This window comes from Protopterus annectens, chromosome 14.part0 (assembly GCF_019279795.1).
Source record: "Protopterus annectens isolate FY-2018-M chromosome 14.part0, PAN1.0, whole genome shotgun sequence".
Classification (NCBI taxonomy): Eukaryota; Metazoa; Chordata; order Ceratodontiformes; family Protopteridae; genus Protopterus; species Protopterus annectens.
Window position 1 is genome coordinate 482153041 of NC_056748.1, and position 17981 is coordinate 482171021.

Here is a 17981-nt window from a genome sequence, read left to right on the forward strand (position 1 = left end):
ATTCATTTGCCCATTTTTACCCTTCTCAACAATCTGCTAGTGAGAAGGTTTTTCACACCTTGGATTTGCATAGACAATTCAAATATTATTTGGATAAGATTAAAGCTTTTTGTATATCTGAACATCTTTGTTTCTTTTCAACCTACATTTTTAGGTTGTGTTATATCTAAAAACACAACCAAGGTGCAAAAGGCAAAGCAATGAATCCAGTTACCATCCGACCCAAATGTGTAAAAAAAAACTTTTTTAACCAAGGTCCACCAGCAGTTTGAAAGAAAAATAAAAAACTGAAATTTAAAAAACAAACGTTTTTTTTTTCTCTTTGTCTCTCTTGCTTTGCCTTTTTTTGTTGGTTTGTGTTTTTGGTTATATATAAAGCCATTTCATTTTGCTATTCTTTTCATGGGAAGACTGTTCCATCTTCTATTAAGGCTCTTTCTACTAGGGCTGTGGCTTCTTCTGGTGGTTTTTTCAAGGGTTTGGATACTAATTCTATTCTTGAGGCAGCTACCTGGATGTGTGTGCATACCTTTACCAAGCACTATAAGTTGGATATGATTTCTAGGACCAGAGCTGGTCTTAGCAGGGCCATTCTTCATGGCTTCTTAGAGGGCTGTGCTGGCCCTTTCTCTTCCCTGTCTTCCTGAGCTATTGAACTCTCCCTATGGTTAAGAATACTGCAACAGTGTTATGGAAGAACATAGCACAGTTATGTAAAATCTTACCATAACAGTAGATGTCCTTTTCACTGCTACAGTATTCACTTTCTCTCTCCTCTCCTTGTCCTTTTTCCTTCTTGGATGTACCTGTTACCTGGTATCCTAAGACTACACTTCTGATTATGGTACATTCTGATGTCACCTTTATGCCCTATGCCATGCACAGGGAGCATTCCTGTGACGTATGGCATACGCATTACAACCTAAAGGCTTTGGTATACTGGCTGGATGTCAGGCTGCCCTAGGCAGGGGTCCATTTTGTAAAGAATACTGCAACAGTGAAAAGAGGTGCATCTACTGTTATGGCAAGATTTTAGACAACTGTATTTTCTCTATCTCAGTTAATTTCATTAAATAGGATAACAAGAATGGATTTTTTATAACTTTTTATAACAGTTCTGTTACGTAGTGTAAAGAGTAGTGTGTTTTTTGTTTTATTGTTTTATGTTGTATTTCCTGTTAAGTGTTATCAGTTGAGGTCTTGACTAAAGAGTGTCTCCTTTAGTTGTGGATCTGCCTTTGAAAAGTGGAATTGAGACGGTTTCCTTCAGACTGTTACATACCTTTCTCAAAAGCTTTATTTTCACAGGCTTGGTAACAAGCTGTGGCAACACCTCTGTCCTGTTTAAAAAGAAATAGGTGTGCCCCATATGCAGTTAGCTTTTCTTACTTGTTCACTGTCATTCCATTTTTTTTTTATTTTATTTTTTCATCTGTACGACTGGCCCAGTGGTTCCCCTTCTAGCACCCAGATGGCTCATTCATTGCCTTGTCCTTTCAGCACCCAGTGTGTTAGTCAAACATGTAATATTAACAGTGTGGCTAAAGGAAAGGACAGACCTTAACACTATTGAATTTTGAAATGGGGGACACCCTGTTGATAGTTTCCTCAAATATACATTGGTTAAGAATATTTTGAAGTTATGGTATTATATTGTGTGCCTATTTACAAAATCTCTACTATTTTCAGTTTCTGTTACAGTAGATTGCAGTATTGTGAGTCGTGCATATGGTGCTCTTATTTTGTAATTAAAAAGTGCTGTATGTCTTCATAGAACCAAGAGACTAGTATTGACGATGTCTTGTTTTAATTTAGAGTAAAACACGCAGTATTCAAAAGAAGGCTTACAGAGTATTGGAGGAAGTCTGTGGTGGAGAACGGGAGTCATGCAAACAGTTTGTGCATAAGACTGTAGAGGAGCTGAAAATGACTTTGCTGGAGTCCCTCAAGAGTGCCTCTTCTCCTGCCAAAAGGGTAAAGTACTCATATAAGCCAGCTGTTGTGATGTTGTGGAGAGAGAGGCATATAGACTCCTGTTTGAATGTGTAATCAATTGATACTGCTGTAGCCTACTATTTCTGCTTTCCTATATAGTTTTGAAGTAGTTGATGTCTTGCAAAAGTATATAACAATAAGGAATTGCATTCATTCTTATTCATGTCTGAAAAATGTAGTTTTATTGTAGAAGTAGGAGCAGTTTGTAATGCTGTGGTATTTCCTAAATTTGCTGTGCACTCTTGGTGATCACAAGTGGGCTTGACGTTTCCTTGTCCGACTGATGCACAGTACTTTTGAGTGGGAAATTCAACTAAAGACTAAATGTAGTTGTTTTTGAGCCTAACGATCTCAAAGGAAGCATTGAGATCTGTTCAGAACCAGTGGTCAAAGACATCGCATACGCAAATGCTGCAGATATAGCCAACCTACTGGCTGATGGATTCAGTGAAAACTTCACCCCTCTGTCCCGCCCATCAGTAAATCAGGACATCCCCATAACTGCCCCCCTCCCCTTATCTCTAGGGAACAGGTCATCACTGCCTTCTCAAAGGCAAAAAATACAGCTTTCATGAGACCTGATAACATCCCAGGCTGCATCCTACATGAACTCCGGCATGAATTTTGTAGCACCAGTAGGCACCCTATTCAACCTAAGCCTGGGTGTACCAGCTTTGTCCCAGCTGAGTGGAGGACAGCCACTATCATCCCTTTACACAAAGGTGGAGTGTCCACCGATCCAGGAAATTATAGACCCATCAGCCTAACTAGCCTGATCTGCAAGGCCATGGAATTGGATTATCATGGGCCTCATTAACAGGGGGTATTGGCAACCTCCAAACACTCGACCCCACACAGTTTGGCTTTGTCAAGGGTGGTCATGTCTGTTAAATCTGGCAACTTTGAGACCGTCACCAAAGCCTACCCTGACCTGGCCAAAGCCTTTGACACTATTCTCCACTCGGGCATAATAGATAAACTCTCTCAACTAGGCATCAATCCCTGTGTTATCAGATGGGTAGCAAACTGACTCACTGATGGAACCCACCTAATCAAAATAGGGGAAGCCGCCTCAAGCAGTAAACCCATAACGAGTGGTGTACCCCAGGGATCGGTCTGGGGGCCTCTGTTATTCGGGATATACTTCTCTGAGGTGCAGGCCAAAACCAGTGGGCTGTGGTTGACCAAGTTTGCAGATGACTGCAAGCTGAGTGTGGTCATCAATTCCCCAAGTGATGTGGACGTCCTCCAAGAGGGTCTCACCCAAACAAATGACTGGTGCCAGAAACATGGCCTCAAGCTGAATGTCAAAAAAATGCATCATCCCCTTTGTGGAGAGTGACGTCCCCACATATAATCATATTAATAACATCCTTAGTACACAATCAGTTGTGAGGGATTTGGGCACCCAGGTTGATAGCAACCTGACTTTTGACCACCATATTGCTTCCTTGTATGGAAGCTTTCTATGTGGCCCACCTCATAAGTAAGGGTATCGCATCCATGGACAAGGAGGTTATAACATCTCTGTATTCTTCCCTTATAAGGCCAATTATTGAGTACAATGCCCCCTTTGGCATGTTCCTTTGCAAAGCACATGCAGCAGCTGGAGAGAACCACAGAAGTTCCTCACCAGAAGAATCCAGGGCCTCAAACGTCTACCCTACACAGATAAGCTAAAAGCCCTGTCCCTCTCCTCAGACTCCTCAGAGATGACTTCTGTCTGGCATAGAAAGCGATCTCAGACACCACGTTGATGGGACTGCTGCATATCCGCAAGTCAAGTTCCATTCGATTAACATACAAGCGCAACCCCAACCTGGTCTGGGACATCAATAGGACTTGTTGGCAGGACAGATTTGTGTCCCAGAGACTCCCCCATCTGTGAAATAGACTCCCTCTCCATGTCAAGCAGAGTACCTTATTAAACCTTTTCAAGCACAACCTGGATAACTGGATGGGAAACAGAAAATACACCCCTGGGAATCCACCTGTTTCCCTGGTGGACAGAGGCTTTGGGTACTGGCTTGTCTAAACATGGGCTAAACTCTTCGGTAGGCTTATAAGAGCCTCAGGGCCAATAGCCTAGTAACTTCCTATGACATTCATGAGGTGATAGGTTGAGAATACAAACGCATACTTTTTCTTTTTTTTTATTATTATGCATATTTGATCCCAATTTTTCTAATGGTAGCAGATACATGAATCATACTTTATCTTAATTCAAACATTTGTTTTCATTTTCAGATAATTTTGATTTTTTTTTTTTTTAATTTGCATGCTCATAAATATTTCTGTGCAGAGAAACATTGTGATTGATCCTTCCTTTGTCACTGTTGCAGTATTCTTTACTATAAGGATATCTTGCTGAGGGTAGCTGTAGTTCCAGCTACCATACTAAAGCCTGGGTCCTTTTGTGCACTATACGTCAGACGTATATCCTGTGCTAACTGTGCAAATTACATAGATGACATGCAACAGTATATCCCTCAGAACTTCTTTGCCACCAGTCTGAACACAATGTTTTGAATTCAGTCTGAAGGTTATACATCTTGTATGGTTCACTGAGCCTAGGGCAGGTAAGTACTCCATTAGGGACTTTACCTTTTTCCCTTACCTTGTGTTATTGAAGGTACCTGTCATCCAGAAATGGAAAATGTGAATGTGGGCGGGTGCAGATTCCCCATAAGTATAGCCTTGATAAGAGGGATTTGGAAGAATAGGCTTAATATTAATTTAATTTTTCAGAATAAATCCTACATAAATACTGTATTCTCTTTTCATAGGTCTAGAAATGCAGCCATAGTAAAGCAGGCCTATGTCTTCATTTTATATTTCACATGTTGCATACAGTTTCAGTAGAAAGCAATGTTTTAGTGAAGGATGCAAATGAGCTCAGTGAAATAACCTTCAAGCTAAAGCACTGATAAGGATAAGATGTGCTAAGAGTGTACAGAACATTTGGTACCAAAACATTGCTTTAAATGGTGTAAGGCTTGGGAACCATGGTTAAAGAGGTGTGTAGAACTTGTAGGAAATTCATTGGGTTTGACTATTATGAGTGTTACTTTGTATTCAGAAGTTATTTCAGTTCAGTTTGGAAATGATTGAGTACGACAGTTCAGTCAAGATACTCAGAAGTACAAATAGTCAGAAGTCAGTAAAAAGTCCAGAAACGACAGAAAACAGAGCAGTTTGTCTTAATTCTGCCATTACAGAGAAAAGGAAGTATCCTGTATAACACTTGTTCAGATCTTATAGGTTCATAGGCTGGTACTGGGCTATCTGCCCGAAGGCATATATTAGCCCAGCCACGTTGTGCGATATTCACCATCCCTTTAGTAGTTCCCTAGACCCTTGTACTAGCAACTAGTACTCTTGGCCCCTATCTAGTAGTGCTGTTGGTGTGAACTTTCTGTTACCCATCCACTCATCAAGGTTCCTCTTGAAGAGTGATAGTGAGGGGCTCTGTCTTATATAGATCGGGACCCTGTTCCATAGTAAGGGAAGTCTCTGCAAAGGGAATCTGTCCCTCCAGCATGTTCTATTCATTGTTGTGTTGAGGTTTATATCCCTAGAGCATGTAGCTCGAGTAGATTTGGTTTTGCTACAATGGAACATGTTCAACAATTCTGGGTTGGACATGGCTCTGTACGTTAGACAGAGATCGCCTCTGAGAAAGCAGTATGCAACAGAGAACAGCTTTTTCAATCGTGCTGCATAGGGCAACTGTTTGAGGCCAGTAATCCTCTTGGTTAGGTACCTCTGTGGTCTCTCCAGCTGCTGGAGATGTCTATCCAGGTACATTCCAATTGGTGCATTGTACTCAATAATGGGTCTGATGAGGGAAGAGTAGAGGGGCACCATTACATCCTTAGATCTTGATGCGAACCCTTTTGTGAATCAGATGGGTCACATAGAAGGATTTTCTAACCACTTTGGCAACATGGTTTATCAAAGGAAAGCTGACTATCTACTTGGGTCCCTAGATCCCTTATTTCTTCTTCAGATTTCAGGGGATTACCTCCTATGTTGTAGTTTGCGGGTACTCTGTTCCTTCCAAAGGGGATTACTACGCACTTTTTTGCATTTAGCTTGAGACCATGGCTTTGACACCATGCATCAGTCTCATTTAGACACTTCTGGAGGCTCTCCATGTCAGCTGGAGACCCTGTTATAGCACCCAGTTTGCAGTCGTCCGCAAACTTAGTCAGCCACAGCCCTTCTGTGCTTGCCTGTACTCTGAGAAGTATATGCCAAACAGGAGTGGCCCCAGGACATAGCCCTGAGGCACACCACTTGTTACTGGTCTGGATTCGGACATAGATCCCGCTACTCTTACTTTATGGGATCTGTCTGAGAGCCAGTTTGTTGAATTACCTTATGCTGCTAATGCATAATAATCACCTGCATCAAATCTTTGAGTGAAACCTTTGATGTAATGTGATCCTATCTCACCTACATTCATTATTGACGGGCTCCGAGCCGAGAATCGGCTCCAACTCGGCCGCTATAACTAGCACAAAGTCTCTCATTGGCTGGGCCAGCCCTGTATCCCAGGATGCACCACGCCCAAACCCCCAGATCTCGTTTGCCGCTCCTAGAGTAACGACGTGGTCTTGACTTGGCTGTGGCTAAGTACCCTCTCTTTTTTTTTAACTTATAGCTGTCGCTCGAGTTATTATACCAAAAAAGCTATTCTAATAGCTACGTTGTCTGTTGTATCCATTTTTTGTGACTGATTGCATTTGTTGTTAGTTAATCCTTCTGTTTGGCAGGCTAGGCCCATTTAAGTTAGAGGGCCTCTGCCCTGTCTTGTGTCGTTAGTGTTCGGGCGTTTAAGTTAGAGCCCTTTCCTCCCTCCCTACCTTGTGTTGCTGAGTGTGCTTCCTGTTGATTTATAGTTTAAATCAAATTTTTGTTGCTCTACTTGTGGGTTGTGTTCCTTATGTCGGGCAAGGAACCAAAAGAACATAAGCCATCTGGCTTTAAAAAATGCGCCAAATGTGCGTATAAGACGTCGCTGACTGATGGCCATGCCATCTGTGTATATTGTCGTGGGGCCATACACTTTCAGGAATCGTGCAGTGTGTGTCATGCCTTCTCTGCCAGGGTTTTACAGGAGAGAAAAAATAAACTTCTCCTTAAGGGTTTGATTAAACCCTCCTTTGCGGAAACTTTGGCGTCTTCTCCCTCTGAGAAATCCAGGTCCAAGACTAATATGAAGTCTCCGGCTCCGACTAGCTCATTGGAGCCTCCGGAGAAAAGGTCAAAAACTATATCTTCTTCCTCTGCTCCACTGGTCTCTGAGCTGCAGGAGGTACTGTCCAAGGCTATGTCTCCTTCCTCGGCTCCACTGGTCTCGGAGCCGCAGGAAGTCTGGTCTGTTGCGGGGTCGGCTTCTTCGACTCCATGGTCGTCGGTGCCAAAGGAGGTTGCAGTGGTTCTCGAGCCTGCTTAGTTTCCGATCCTTTTGGAGCCGATTCGGAGCCGTTCCCCCAGTCTTGTCTCTGTTCCGACAGAGAAGGTTTCTTGACCCCCTTCTGTCTCCTCCAAGTCCTCCAGGCTCTCTGATTCGGATGTCGATAGGGTGGTCCAGAGGCTCCTCCACTCGCCAGTGTTAACTAAATTATTTTCGGCTCCAGCCCAGTCTGCTCCAGAGCCAGCTATTATATCGGTTCCGTTTCTTCCTCCTCCGACAACCTCGGTGTCGTCGGAACCGGAGTCTGCCGAATCGAGTGAAGTCCCTGGGTCGGCTCCGAAACCTCCTGCTAGTCTTTCAGATCTGACCTCAGCTCCAACCTTTTCCATTCCTTCTACAGGTTTCGGTACTCTTGTGTCCTCAGTCAAACCCGAGGGGGATACATCGGGGCTTCAGGCTGCGGCTCCGAGTCTCCCCCTTGGTATTTCGGCTAGGGGTACCCCGACTCCGGTCATGGTCTCGGAGGCGGGTTTTTCGTCTGATTCTGGTGGACCTGCTTCGAGGCTATGAGGAGCACGCTGGCCAAGTCCATAGTGACTTCACCTGAATCGGCAACTCCTTTCCCAGACACTGCGACTAGAGCTTCTGGTGCCCCCCTACCTCTGGACAGTGGGACTCCTAGGCCTGAGGATACTTCCATGTGTGGTCCCCTACTTTGAGGGCCCTTCAGAGTCTGTGCCTGAAGAGCCTCCCAGGAAGAAGTTGTGTAAGAGGAAGCACATAGACTCCCCAGATGAGTCTGTCACCTTGGATACTGACCTTGATGATGCCGAAGGGACCCTGAAGTCGTCCTCTGATGATGTCTCATTCTCCGATATCCTGGAGATCTTGAGACAGCGGGGTGACTGGCCATCCAAAAACCCTTCTGAGGAGGAGTCTGTCTTCCTCAAGGCCTTCGGAGCCCAGCCTTCCACCTCCTGGGTGTCTCCACCCTTCGATGAATTATTGGACCTTATTTGTCGAAGGGTGTGGGAACATCCTGACTCTGTGGAGCCAGTTCCTAGCCGCCCTTATAAGTTCTTATCTGCGCCTCCTGGAAAAGAATTTTTGACCAAGGGAGTACCTGTGGATGCTATGGTGATGGCGTCTGCCACTCAGCAGGACGTGGCAGAGGCTTCTACTTCCATCCATCCTCCTAATAAGGAGTCTAGGAGTATGGATAAGTATGGGAAGCGTACCCTGGCTTCAACGACCTTTACCTTGCGGTTGCTGAATTACTTGTGTCATTTTACGCGGCTCCAAAGGGATCTCATAAAGGAGTTGGGAGATACCCTGTCGGGTAACTTGCCTGAGGCGTTGGCCCAGCCTGTTAATGCACAGCTGTCTACCCTTTCTTCCATCGTCAGCTCGTCCATGAGGCTCATATTTTATGCAGCCGAGGGGGCGGGTAGAGCGAGTTTGGGCGTAGCCCTTAGGAGGCAGGCTTGGATGCGCTTGTGTCATTTTGCGGAGGCTTTCAAGTCTTCTTTCACGGATGCCCCATTCGACGGGTCCTCCCTTTTTGGACCCAAAGTGAAAGACACCCCCAATAAATGTGAGCAGGAGGGTAAGACCTTGTCTGCCATTGGGGCCCATTTTTCGCTTCCCACTAGACCTTATCCCAAGGCTCAGAGGGGAGGGAAAATGTGGTTCAAAAAGTCTCAAAAGTCTTCCCCTGCCCATCATAGTGACTCCCCCTCCAGGGGCAGAGGAGGGGGGAATTTTAATGGAAGGCGTTGCCCTAGAGGCGGTGGAAGCCCCCGCAATACAGGAAACCGTGAGTCCTTTTGTGGTTCCTCCTACCAATGTTCCTGAGGGATTACCCAACTGTGCGTCTCTGGAGCCAGTCGGGGGTAATTTTTCGGAGCATCTTCAGGCCTGGGAGTCCATCACTCAGGATTGATGGGTGCTTCGTATCATCACCGGAGGTTACACCATTCCCTTTATCCACCCCCCCACCTGGCCATCAAGGAAAATCCCGGATGTCCCACCCAGTCAATGGGATTAGGCAGCAATAGAGGTCTCAAGGCTGCTAGAAAAAGGAGTCATCCAACCAGTCCCCACAGACCAGATCGGATTAGGAACTTACTCAAGATTATTTTTGGTGCCAAAAAGAACAGGGGACTTGAGACCCATTCTGGATCTCAGCCGTTTAAACCGCTTTGTAAAGAAGTCCAAGTTCCGAATGGTCACGTTGCAATCCATTTTCCCCTTGCTGGAAAAAGGAGTATGGATGTGCTCCATCGATCTCAAGGATGCCAGTTATCACATCAAGATAAACAAGGCCTCCAGGAATCATTTACGCTTCCGCCTGGGAGCCAGTCATTTTCAATTCCGAGCCCTGCCCTTTGGTCTCACCACAGCCCCCAGGGTGTTCACCAAGTGTCTGGCAGTGGTGACAGCTCACCTGAGACGTCTAGGATTCCAGGTGTTTCCTTATCTAGATGACTGGCTCCTCACCGCCCCCACCAGGCATCTACTTGTTCAAGCCACGAGAGCTACTGTCAAATTGGGCCATCTACTAGGGATTTCATTCAACTGGGCAAAATCTGTATTGCTGCCATCACAGCGTGTTGCCTTTATTGGCGCAGAGCTAGACTCTGTAGAAGTGTGAGCTTTCCTACCAGCAGAAAGAATAAAAGTGTTACAGGCCCAAGTTCTGGCTTTACTATCCCAGGAAAAAGCACAAACCAGGATGGTTCTTCAGTTGTTGGGATCAATGGCGGCTACCATTCTTCTAGTTCCGCTAGCCAGGTTACACATATGATTACTTCAGTGGCTCCTTTCGGCCCAGTGGTCATATCAGGATCGTCCCTTGTCCCATCCAATTCTCATCATGGAGAGATGCCAGCAGGATCTGCGTTGGTGGCTTCTTTCGTCCAACCTGAATCAAGGGAGACCCTTGTGCCCCCGTCCCCTATTGCCACAGTAACCATGGACGCCTCCCAGATAGGGTGGGGGGGCATTATGTGGGCGAGACGGTTCAAGGTATGTGGCAAGACCATGAGGTTCACTTGCATATCAATGTTCTGGAGATGAGAGCGGTGCTTCTAGCATTGCAAGCACTTCACAGCTCTCTTCCCAGGGGAACTATTGCGGTTCTTTCCGACAATATGTCCGTTGTCTGGTATCTGAACAAGCAGGGAGGAACCACGTCCCTACCCCCTTTGCAGTGAGGCCATGAGAATGTGGAATTGGGCGATCGCTCCCCAGCGCTTTCTAGTGGCAACGCACATTCCGGGGAAGTCCAATGTGATAGCAGACAGGCTGAGCAGAGCTATTCTGATGCCTCACGAGTGGTCCCTGAACAATCAAGTGGCTGCTCAGATCTTCTCCAGGTGGGGCCTTCCCTGCTGCGACCTCTTTGCCAGCCCCCTGAATGCGAAGTGCAGCAATTTTTTCACTCTGATCCCTCCACATGGGGAGTCACCCAGGGATGCTCTAGTCCACAATTGGCCCTCCGGTCTGCTCTCTGCCTTCCCTCCGGTCCCTCTTCTACTCTGAGTGATTCAGAAAGCTACCTGCTTGGGAAGCAAGATGATTTTGATCGCACCACACTGGCCCTGTCAAGTTTGGTTCCCCTTCCTTCGAAAGTATGTGGTGGATGGTCCTTGGATTCTGGACCCAGCTCCAGACCTATTGACTCATCAGTCAGGACAGCTCCATCCATCCCTACGAACTCTCAAGCTCGCTGCCTGACTTCTCCATTTCCGACCTTAGTCAGACAGCATATCCTTACCCCGGAAGTAGTACATATTCTGTCCTCCTCTCACAAGTCTTCTACTAGGAAAATATACTCTAGTAAATGGAAGAGATTTGCAGTTTGGGCTCAGCAACGTGATCTTGATCCCCTTACAGCCCCTGTGTCGGCGGTGTTAGATTTCTTAGCAACACTGTTTAGACAGGGTTCAACTGCCTCCACTATAAAGGTGCAGTTGGCAGCGATCTCTAATTATCATGTTGCACACGAGCCCTCCCTCATAGGTCATAAGCTGTGTAAAGCTTTCCTGAAAGGAGCCTGGTTGCTTCGCCCCCCGATTTCACAACCCGTTTTGCCATGGGATTTAAATGTGGTGCTCACAGCTTTAACGTCTTCTCCCTTTGAGGCGGCAGCCTCTTGCGAATTGAAATTTTTGTCATGGAAGACTGCCCTTTTGGTAGTCATAACGTCAGCCAGAAGGGTATCGGAGCTTTAAGCCCTTTCTGTTAAACCTCCTTATTTGATTTTTCATCAGGACAGAGTATCAATGAGACTTGATCCTTCCTTTCTTCCTAAGGTCTCTTCTGCCTTTTGTCTCCACCAGTCTATTGAGCTTCCGGTCTTTTTTCCACGATTTTCCAACAAAGCGGAATACAAATTTCACCAGTTGGATGTGCATAGACAACTGAGGTTTTATTTAAATAGGACACAACAGGAGAGGAAATCAGATCAGTTGTTTGTGTCCTTTTCGGACAATAGAATTGGCAGATCTGTAACTAAGGGCACCATAGCTAAGTGGATTAGGGACTGCATCTCATTTAGCAACACTGTTTAGACAGGGTTCAGCTGCCTCCACTATAGAGAATATGCATTATCGGGTAGGGATCTTCCCTTTCCAGTTAAGGCGCATTCTACCAGGGCTATGTCAACTTCAATGGCTTTTCATGCTAGACTATCCATAGATGAGATATGTGCAGCGGCTACTTGGACTTCTCCACATACCTTTATTTCTCATTACAAACTGGACGTGTCCTCTACAGGTCGGGCTTCCTTCGGTTCCACAGTGCTCAGGAGTGTTTTCCAATGAGCCTCCCAGGATTTAGGTGCTAGGGAAGCTGTCCCGTCAATAATGAATGTAGGCGAGATAGGATCACATTACATCTTTTAGTTATGTACTTACCGTAACGATAGATGCATGGTATCCATCTCGCCTACATTCTTACGTACCCGCCCTCCTTCCCCCTACCTGTTGGACTTGGAGGAAACTTGTATTCTGATCCCTCTGAGGATATTATTTTTTCTCTCCTCTTACCTATATATCCTTGTGGTGTGGTGTGTGCGCCAAGATAATATTGGGGCAAACGAGATCTGGGGGTTTGGGCGTGGTGCATCCTGGGATACAGGGTTGACCAAGCCAATGAGAGACTTCGTGCTAGTTATAGTGGCCGAGTCGGAGCCGATTCTCGGCTCCGAGCCCGTCAGTAATGAATGTAGGAGAGATGGATCCCATACATCTATCGTTCTGGTAAGTATATAACTAAAAGTTCTGAAAGGTGCAAGATTTGGCACATAAAAGAAAAACTGAGATATTTATCCAGTACAGCACCGGGTAATAAAAATATCCCAGTTGTTACACTAAGTGTGGAACACAGTCATAAACAATGGTTCTATTTGCCAGGCCATTGTTCCTAATACCCTGCACAGCAGCCTTTCCTCTGTTTTGCTCAGACTTGAAAAACAGTACTTTAAACTCCTTGCTCAAGGAGCTATGGCTTCAGAATCTTCAAACCAGATGTCCAGCTAACTTTGAAAAAGAAATTCAAACTGGAGACTTCTGACGTCCAGCTTTTGCCAGACTTCTCTGTGTCGGATGAAGAAACCATGGACCAACAAGTGCCACTGCCTGTCCCCTTTCTTGTGACACTGTTGGAGGCAGGTACAGGGCATGCAGCTTGCATGTCCTCTGACACTGTGCAGACATCCATTGAGGACAAGGTGAGATAACCATGTTTGGTCATTTCTGAATGGCCGAAGGTAATTATGAAGATTTTAGTGAGGGAAGAAAATACCAGATTCAAAGTATGCCAGGCCACAGAACCTTTGAGTTTTATCAGGGTGGATGCCCCTGTTAAAAAGAAACAGAAAGCAAGATTTGTTGCTTTTGTTAACTTCTCATCAGAGCCATTTGTCATTTCCCTCTCAGAAACTCCTGTGACCTTACAAAGATAGCAGAACAATGGACAGCTGTTGCAAGAAGGTATATACCTCTGCTGCTTTGGCTTGTAGAGCTGGAGTGCTTTAGCTGACATGCCCACATCTGATAATACAACTTCAGCTAGTTCTTTGCTCATTGCTGTTTACCAAGTAGCTAGACATTCAGTTAAGTGTAGTTGTGAAGCTGATGCTTCATCTAGGGCATCTGCATCACTGCCAGTCATTAGAAGGTATTCCTGGCTTTAGGCTTCAATCCATTCCAGAGGATGTAAAGGCAGCATTATTAGATTCTCCTTTTGATACCCAGGATTTGTTTGACACTGCTACTGCAGACTTCTTTAAAGTGTTGACAGACAAGGGTAAGGTCATGCAAGACCTTAACCAGATTTTTCTTTCCCCCTTTTCCTAAGTAACAAAGGAACTATCCCACTAAAGGAGGTCCCTTTGTGCATAAACATTCAAAACTAGCTTTAAAAGGTAATGCCAAGCCATGACTCTAGGAAGCAAGTGTTCTTTTCAGGACAAGCCTGCTTCCATTTAACTGTCCTGCTCTTCCCCTCAGCCAGATTCCTCTCTCAAAGATTCTGCCTTTTCCATTTGGCAGAAACCAACCAACAAATGGGTTCTGTCTGTAATTCATGATGGCTAACACATGGTGTGGAAATCCCTTCCTCCCTTTTCAAGCATTCCTCAGCTACCTGCTTGCCAGTTCTGCATTTTCCATCTCTACTTCATGACCTTTTGGCTGCAGGTGCTATTCACCCAGTGTCTCATTGCCAGAGGGGTAAGTGTTTCTACTCCAGGATGCTTCTAGTTCCCCGGAAGGAAGGTTCTTGGTAGCCCAAACTAGACTGTGTCTCAGCACATTTCTGAAAGTTTCAAAATGTTGATTCTTCAGTCTGTATTCCCTATACTTCTACCTCAGGCCGTTTTGGTTTCTCTGGACCTGAAGGATGTCTGTCTCCATATTTGTATTCACCCTCTCTTCAGGACGTTTTTATGGTTTTGTCCATCTTTTTTACATTATCGGTTCTCCTCTTTGCCATTTGGTCTTTCTGCAGCACCAAGGGTATTTGCTAAATGCTTAGTACCTATCATTGCATTTTGCAAACTGCTTGGCATTCAGATTTTTTCTTACCTGAATGATCTCATACAAACTCCTTCTCAGCAGACTCTTCTGCACGGCTTAGAATTCACAGTGCTGTTGCTTTGCAGTGTAGGCCTCACTGTAAATCTAAGTAAGTCTCTTCTGATGCCTTCTCGGGGCCAGGTTTTCTTGGGCTGCAGACTTACTTTACTATGTGTACTTTTTTTTCCTGTTCCCAAGCTTCTCTCGACAGCTTTCTTTAAGTCCATTCTTCCTTTGCAAGAGAATTCAGCAAGAGAGTTTCTTAGATCCCTGGGGTTCATGGCATCCACAATTCCCATGTTTCCCTTTGCCCTACTCCATACAAGGAAGCTGCAGTAGTATCTGAGGACAGTTTGGACTGTTGAATTATTTTCCTTCCTTACATTAGGAATGAAATTCTTTGGATTAACCAGATACCTCTAAGTGTGGGTCTTCCATTTCTATCATTTTTCCTGCCTGTTGGGAGCTGTTTACAGATGCTTCTGACCTAGCCTGAGGAGCTTCGCCCAACAGCATCAGGTTCAGGATGTCTGGTATCCTCAGGAGGAGAAAGAGCATACCAGTTATGAATTGAAAGCTCTGATCCTGGCTTTTCAGGCTCTGCATTACCTCTGGTCTCCATGTCTGCTCAGGATCTTTACGGACAACGCCACTGTCATGTGGTACATCAACAAAAAAGGACTAATCGTCTTGTATCTCCTTTGGAAGGTAGCTATCTTAACATGGGACAGCCTCAGTTTTCAGGCAGTCTGTATTCTATCAGAACACAATGTTGTGGCAGACATTGTGATCATATCCAGTGCAGGTCCTCATGAATGGATGTTACACAGAGGTTTCTTGGACAGTGTTCATCAGTGGGGACTCCTCAAGTAGATCAGTGGGGACTCCTCAAATAGATCAGTGGGGACTCCTCAAGTAGATCTCTCCTCAGAACAGACAAATCCCTGGGTTCTGTTCCAGAGTTCCAAATCCATTGGCTTGTAAACAGGACAGCACGTCTTCCTGATGTTCATCGTGTTTCACTGCTGCACTCATTACACTTGAGTTATCCTGCCGTCAGGCAGTCCCACAGTCGGCCAGAGTTCCAAAGTCTTGGTCCGTCGTCGGTTGCTGTTGCTTCTTCCCTGACGTCAGTGCGCCAGGGGTATATAAGATGCAGCCAACACCATTTTCTCCAGTCTTTCTTGCCGCGCGGTGCCCGAAGCAAAAGCAGTTCGCAAGTGCTGGTCGGCCGACTCTTAAGATTTTCAATTCGAATTTCAGAACCGAAGTCTACAATAAAGCTAAGTACCCCATTAGGGAAACTTTTTCTTGCCGCAGACCGATGTCAGTAAACGTTAATAATTGTATTTCTTGTGGGAATCAAATACCTCCTAAGGATTTTCATTTTTACCGTATTCCATGCCTAGGTCCAGACCACGATGTCACTAGTTGTCAGTTTTGTGCTAGATTTAACAAATGCACTATTAAACGTCGGTTTGATTTTGCTCACCATTACTTTGGCCGAAGGTTTAATTATACAATGCTGTTGGAACAACCGGCGACCGGAATACACAAAAACCGTAAAGACGAGGATAAAAACAGGCATCCGAGGCCCAAAACCGACGATGAAGCCTCTTCTAGGCCAGCCGCCGGTTCTCAGTGAGGCGCTTTTGCAGCCCCTGACGCCCGCTACCTCAGAGCCACAGGCCGCCTCAGACTCCCACGTGGAGATGTCTAGGCCTCTGGATACCCAAGGTGTTGGACCTACGGAAACTAACCCTTCAGATGGGTCCCGAGCTGCTGGGCAGGCATCGGCTTCTGAGGGTGTTTTCAAACCTTCACAGCTTACCATAAAAACTACAGCCAAGTCTAAAACTCCATTAAAGACAAAGAAGCAAGTACAGCATTCACCTGGACAGGCCTCCATGCCTAAAAAACAGATGCTCAAAATGGCCAAAGACTTAATTACTCTGATCAGGGGTACCCATCCCCCTCCTGAGAAAAGGCCTAGGCAGGATACAGACTATGACTCCTCTGACCAGGTTTCCATTTCTTCTGATTCCTCTTCAGACCAGGGATACTCTTTACCCCCCTATGAGGACTCTGATGCTGAAGAATCAATTCCTTCAGCCTCTCCTCCTGAGGATTACTCTTTTGGGGAAACTTTACATACCATGAGGGAGCATTTCCATTGGGAGGGCAAGGATTACTCAGAATCCAAGAAAAGGCTCAGAGACTTTCTTTTATTGCCTCAACACAGGCCCCTTGCTATTCTGCCAGTGCTGGATATTGGGATGATGTTTTCTCTGAATCCAGTTTAAATCCTGATTCTTTGCCCCCTGCTCCAGTCAAGCCAGACAGGTACTACAGAGTCCCTGACTCTCACAAATTTCTATATAAAAACCCTGTTGCTGACCCAGAAACTATTTCCCAGGGTCCCACAGGGGTAAAAGCTTCCTCGGCTAAAAATCCAGTTCGCTCTGACAGGGATTCCAGAGCATTAGACAGATGGGGGAAGAAAGTTTACACTTCTGCAACTTTAGCAGTGAGAGCTTTAAATTGCCAGTTTCACATGCTTAAATACCAGCAATATTTAATGTTTCTGTTAAAACAGAAAATGATTACAATTTCAGAACATCCTGACTATAAAGAAATGCAGGATTTATTGTATGCAGCTGAACAAGTGGGAAAATATACTCTGCAATGTGGTTTTGATTCATTAGAGGCTTCTTGTAGAGCAGCAGTTACAGGATCTGTGATTCGAAGGCATGCTTGGTTAAAAGAACAAGGGCTACCTGATCATGTTAAGGCTAAATTATTGGATGCTCCGTTACAGCAGGACATTTTATTTGGTGTTAATGCAGAAGAGGTATTAAAGAAAATGGAGGATAAGGCAAAATCTCTGCAAACAGTGAAGGATTTCTTACAGGTACAAACACCTCGATTTAGCAGAAATTGGCCTTCAAAGAATTGGTCCTTTCCAGTGTCAGACAGACCACAAAGAGGCAGATACAGACGCCCAAGAGGCAGATCTCGGCCCCAAGGCTCATACAGGCCATGACAGTGGGGTGCTTCAACCCCAAAAGGAGGTGAAGACAAGTCACAACCTTACAGGAAACAGTCCCAATGACTTTCTCCTTTGAATGCCAAGCACTTACCTTTTGGCCAGCCCCCTTAGGGGGAAAACTGGCACTTTTTTTCTCAATTGGCATATAATCACCCAAGACAAATGGGTTCTGAATATTGTGTCTCAAGGTTACAGGTTTCACTTTCACACTCTACCAAGGCTCAAAGGAATGCCAGACCTGCCACAAAATCAGTGGGCAGGGGCACAAAAGCAAATTACAGCCCTCATGGACATGAGAGCTATTCAAAAAGTGCCACAACAGGGACAAGGATTTTAATCAAAACTTTTCCTGGTCCCCAGAAAGGACAAAGCCTGGAGACCCATACTAGACCTTTCTACTCTGAATACTTACCTAGATGTTCCGAAATTCAGA

The 17981-nt window shown here is 45.3% G+C and overlaps 1 protein-coding gene across 1 annotated transcript in view; it reads left to right on the top strand.

The window, feature by feature from the left end:
* Nucleotides 1–17981, top strand: part of RRP12 (ribosomal RNA processing 12 homolog) — a 1805151-nt gene that overhangs the window by 1141338 nt on the left and 645832 nt on the right. The window contains exon 23 of the mRNA XM_044056239.1: nt 1816–1974. Coding sequence (XP_043912174.1) covers nt 1816–1974 — 159 coding nt within the window. The remainder of the gene's footprint in view (nt 1–1815; nt 1975–17981) is intronic.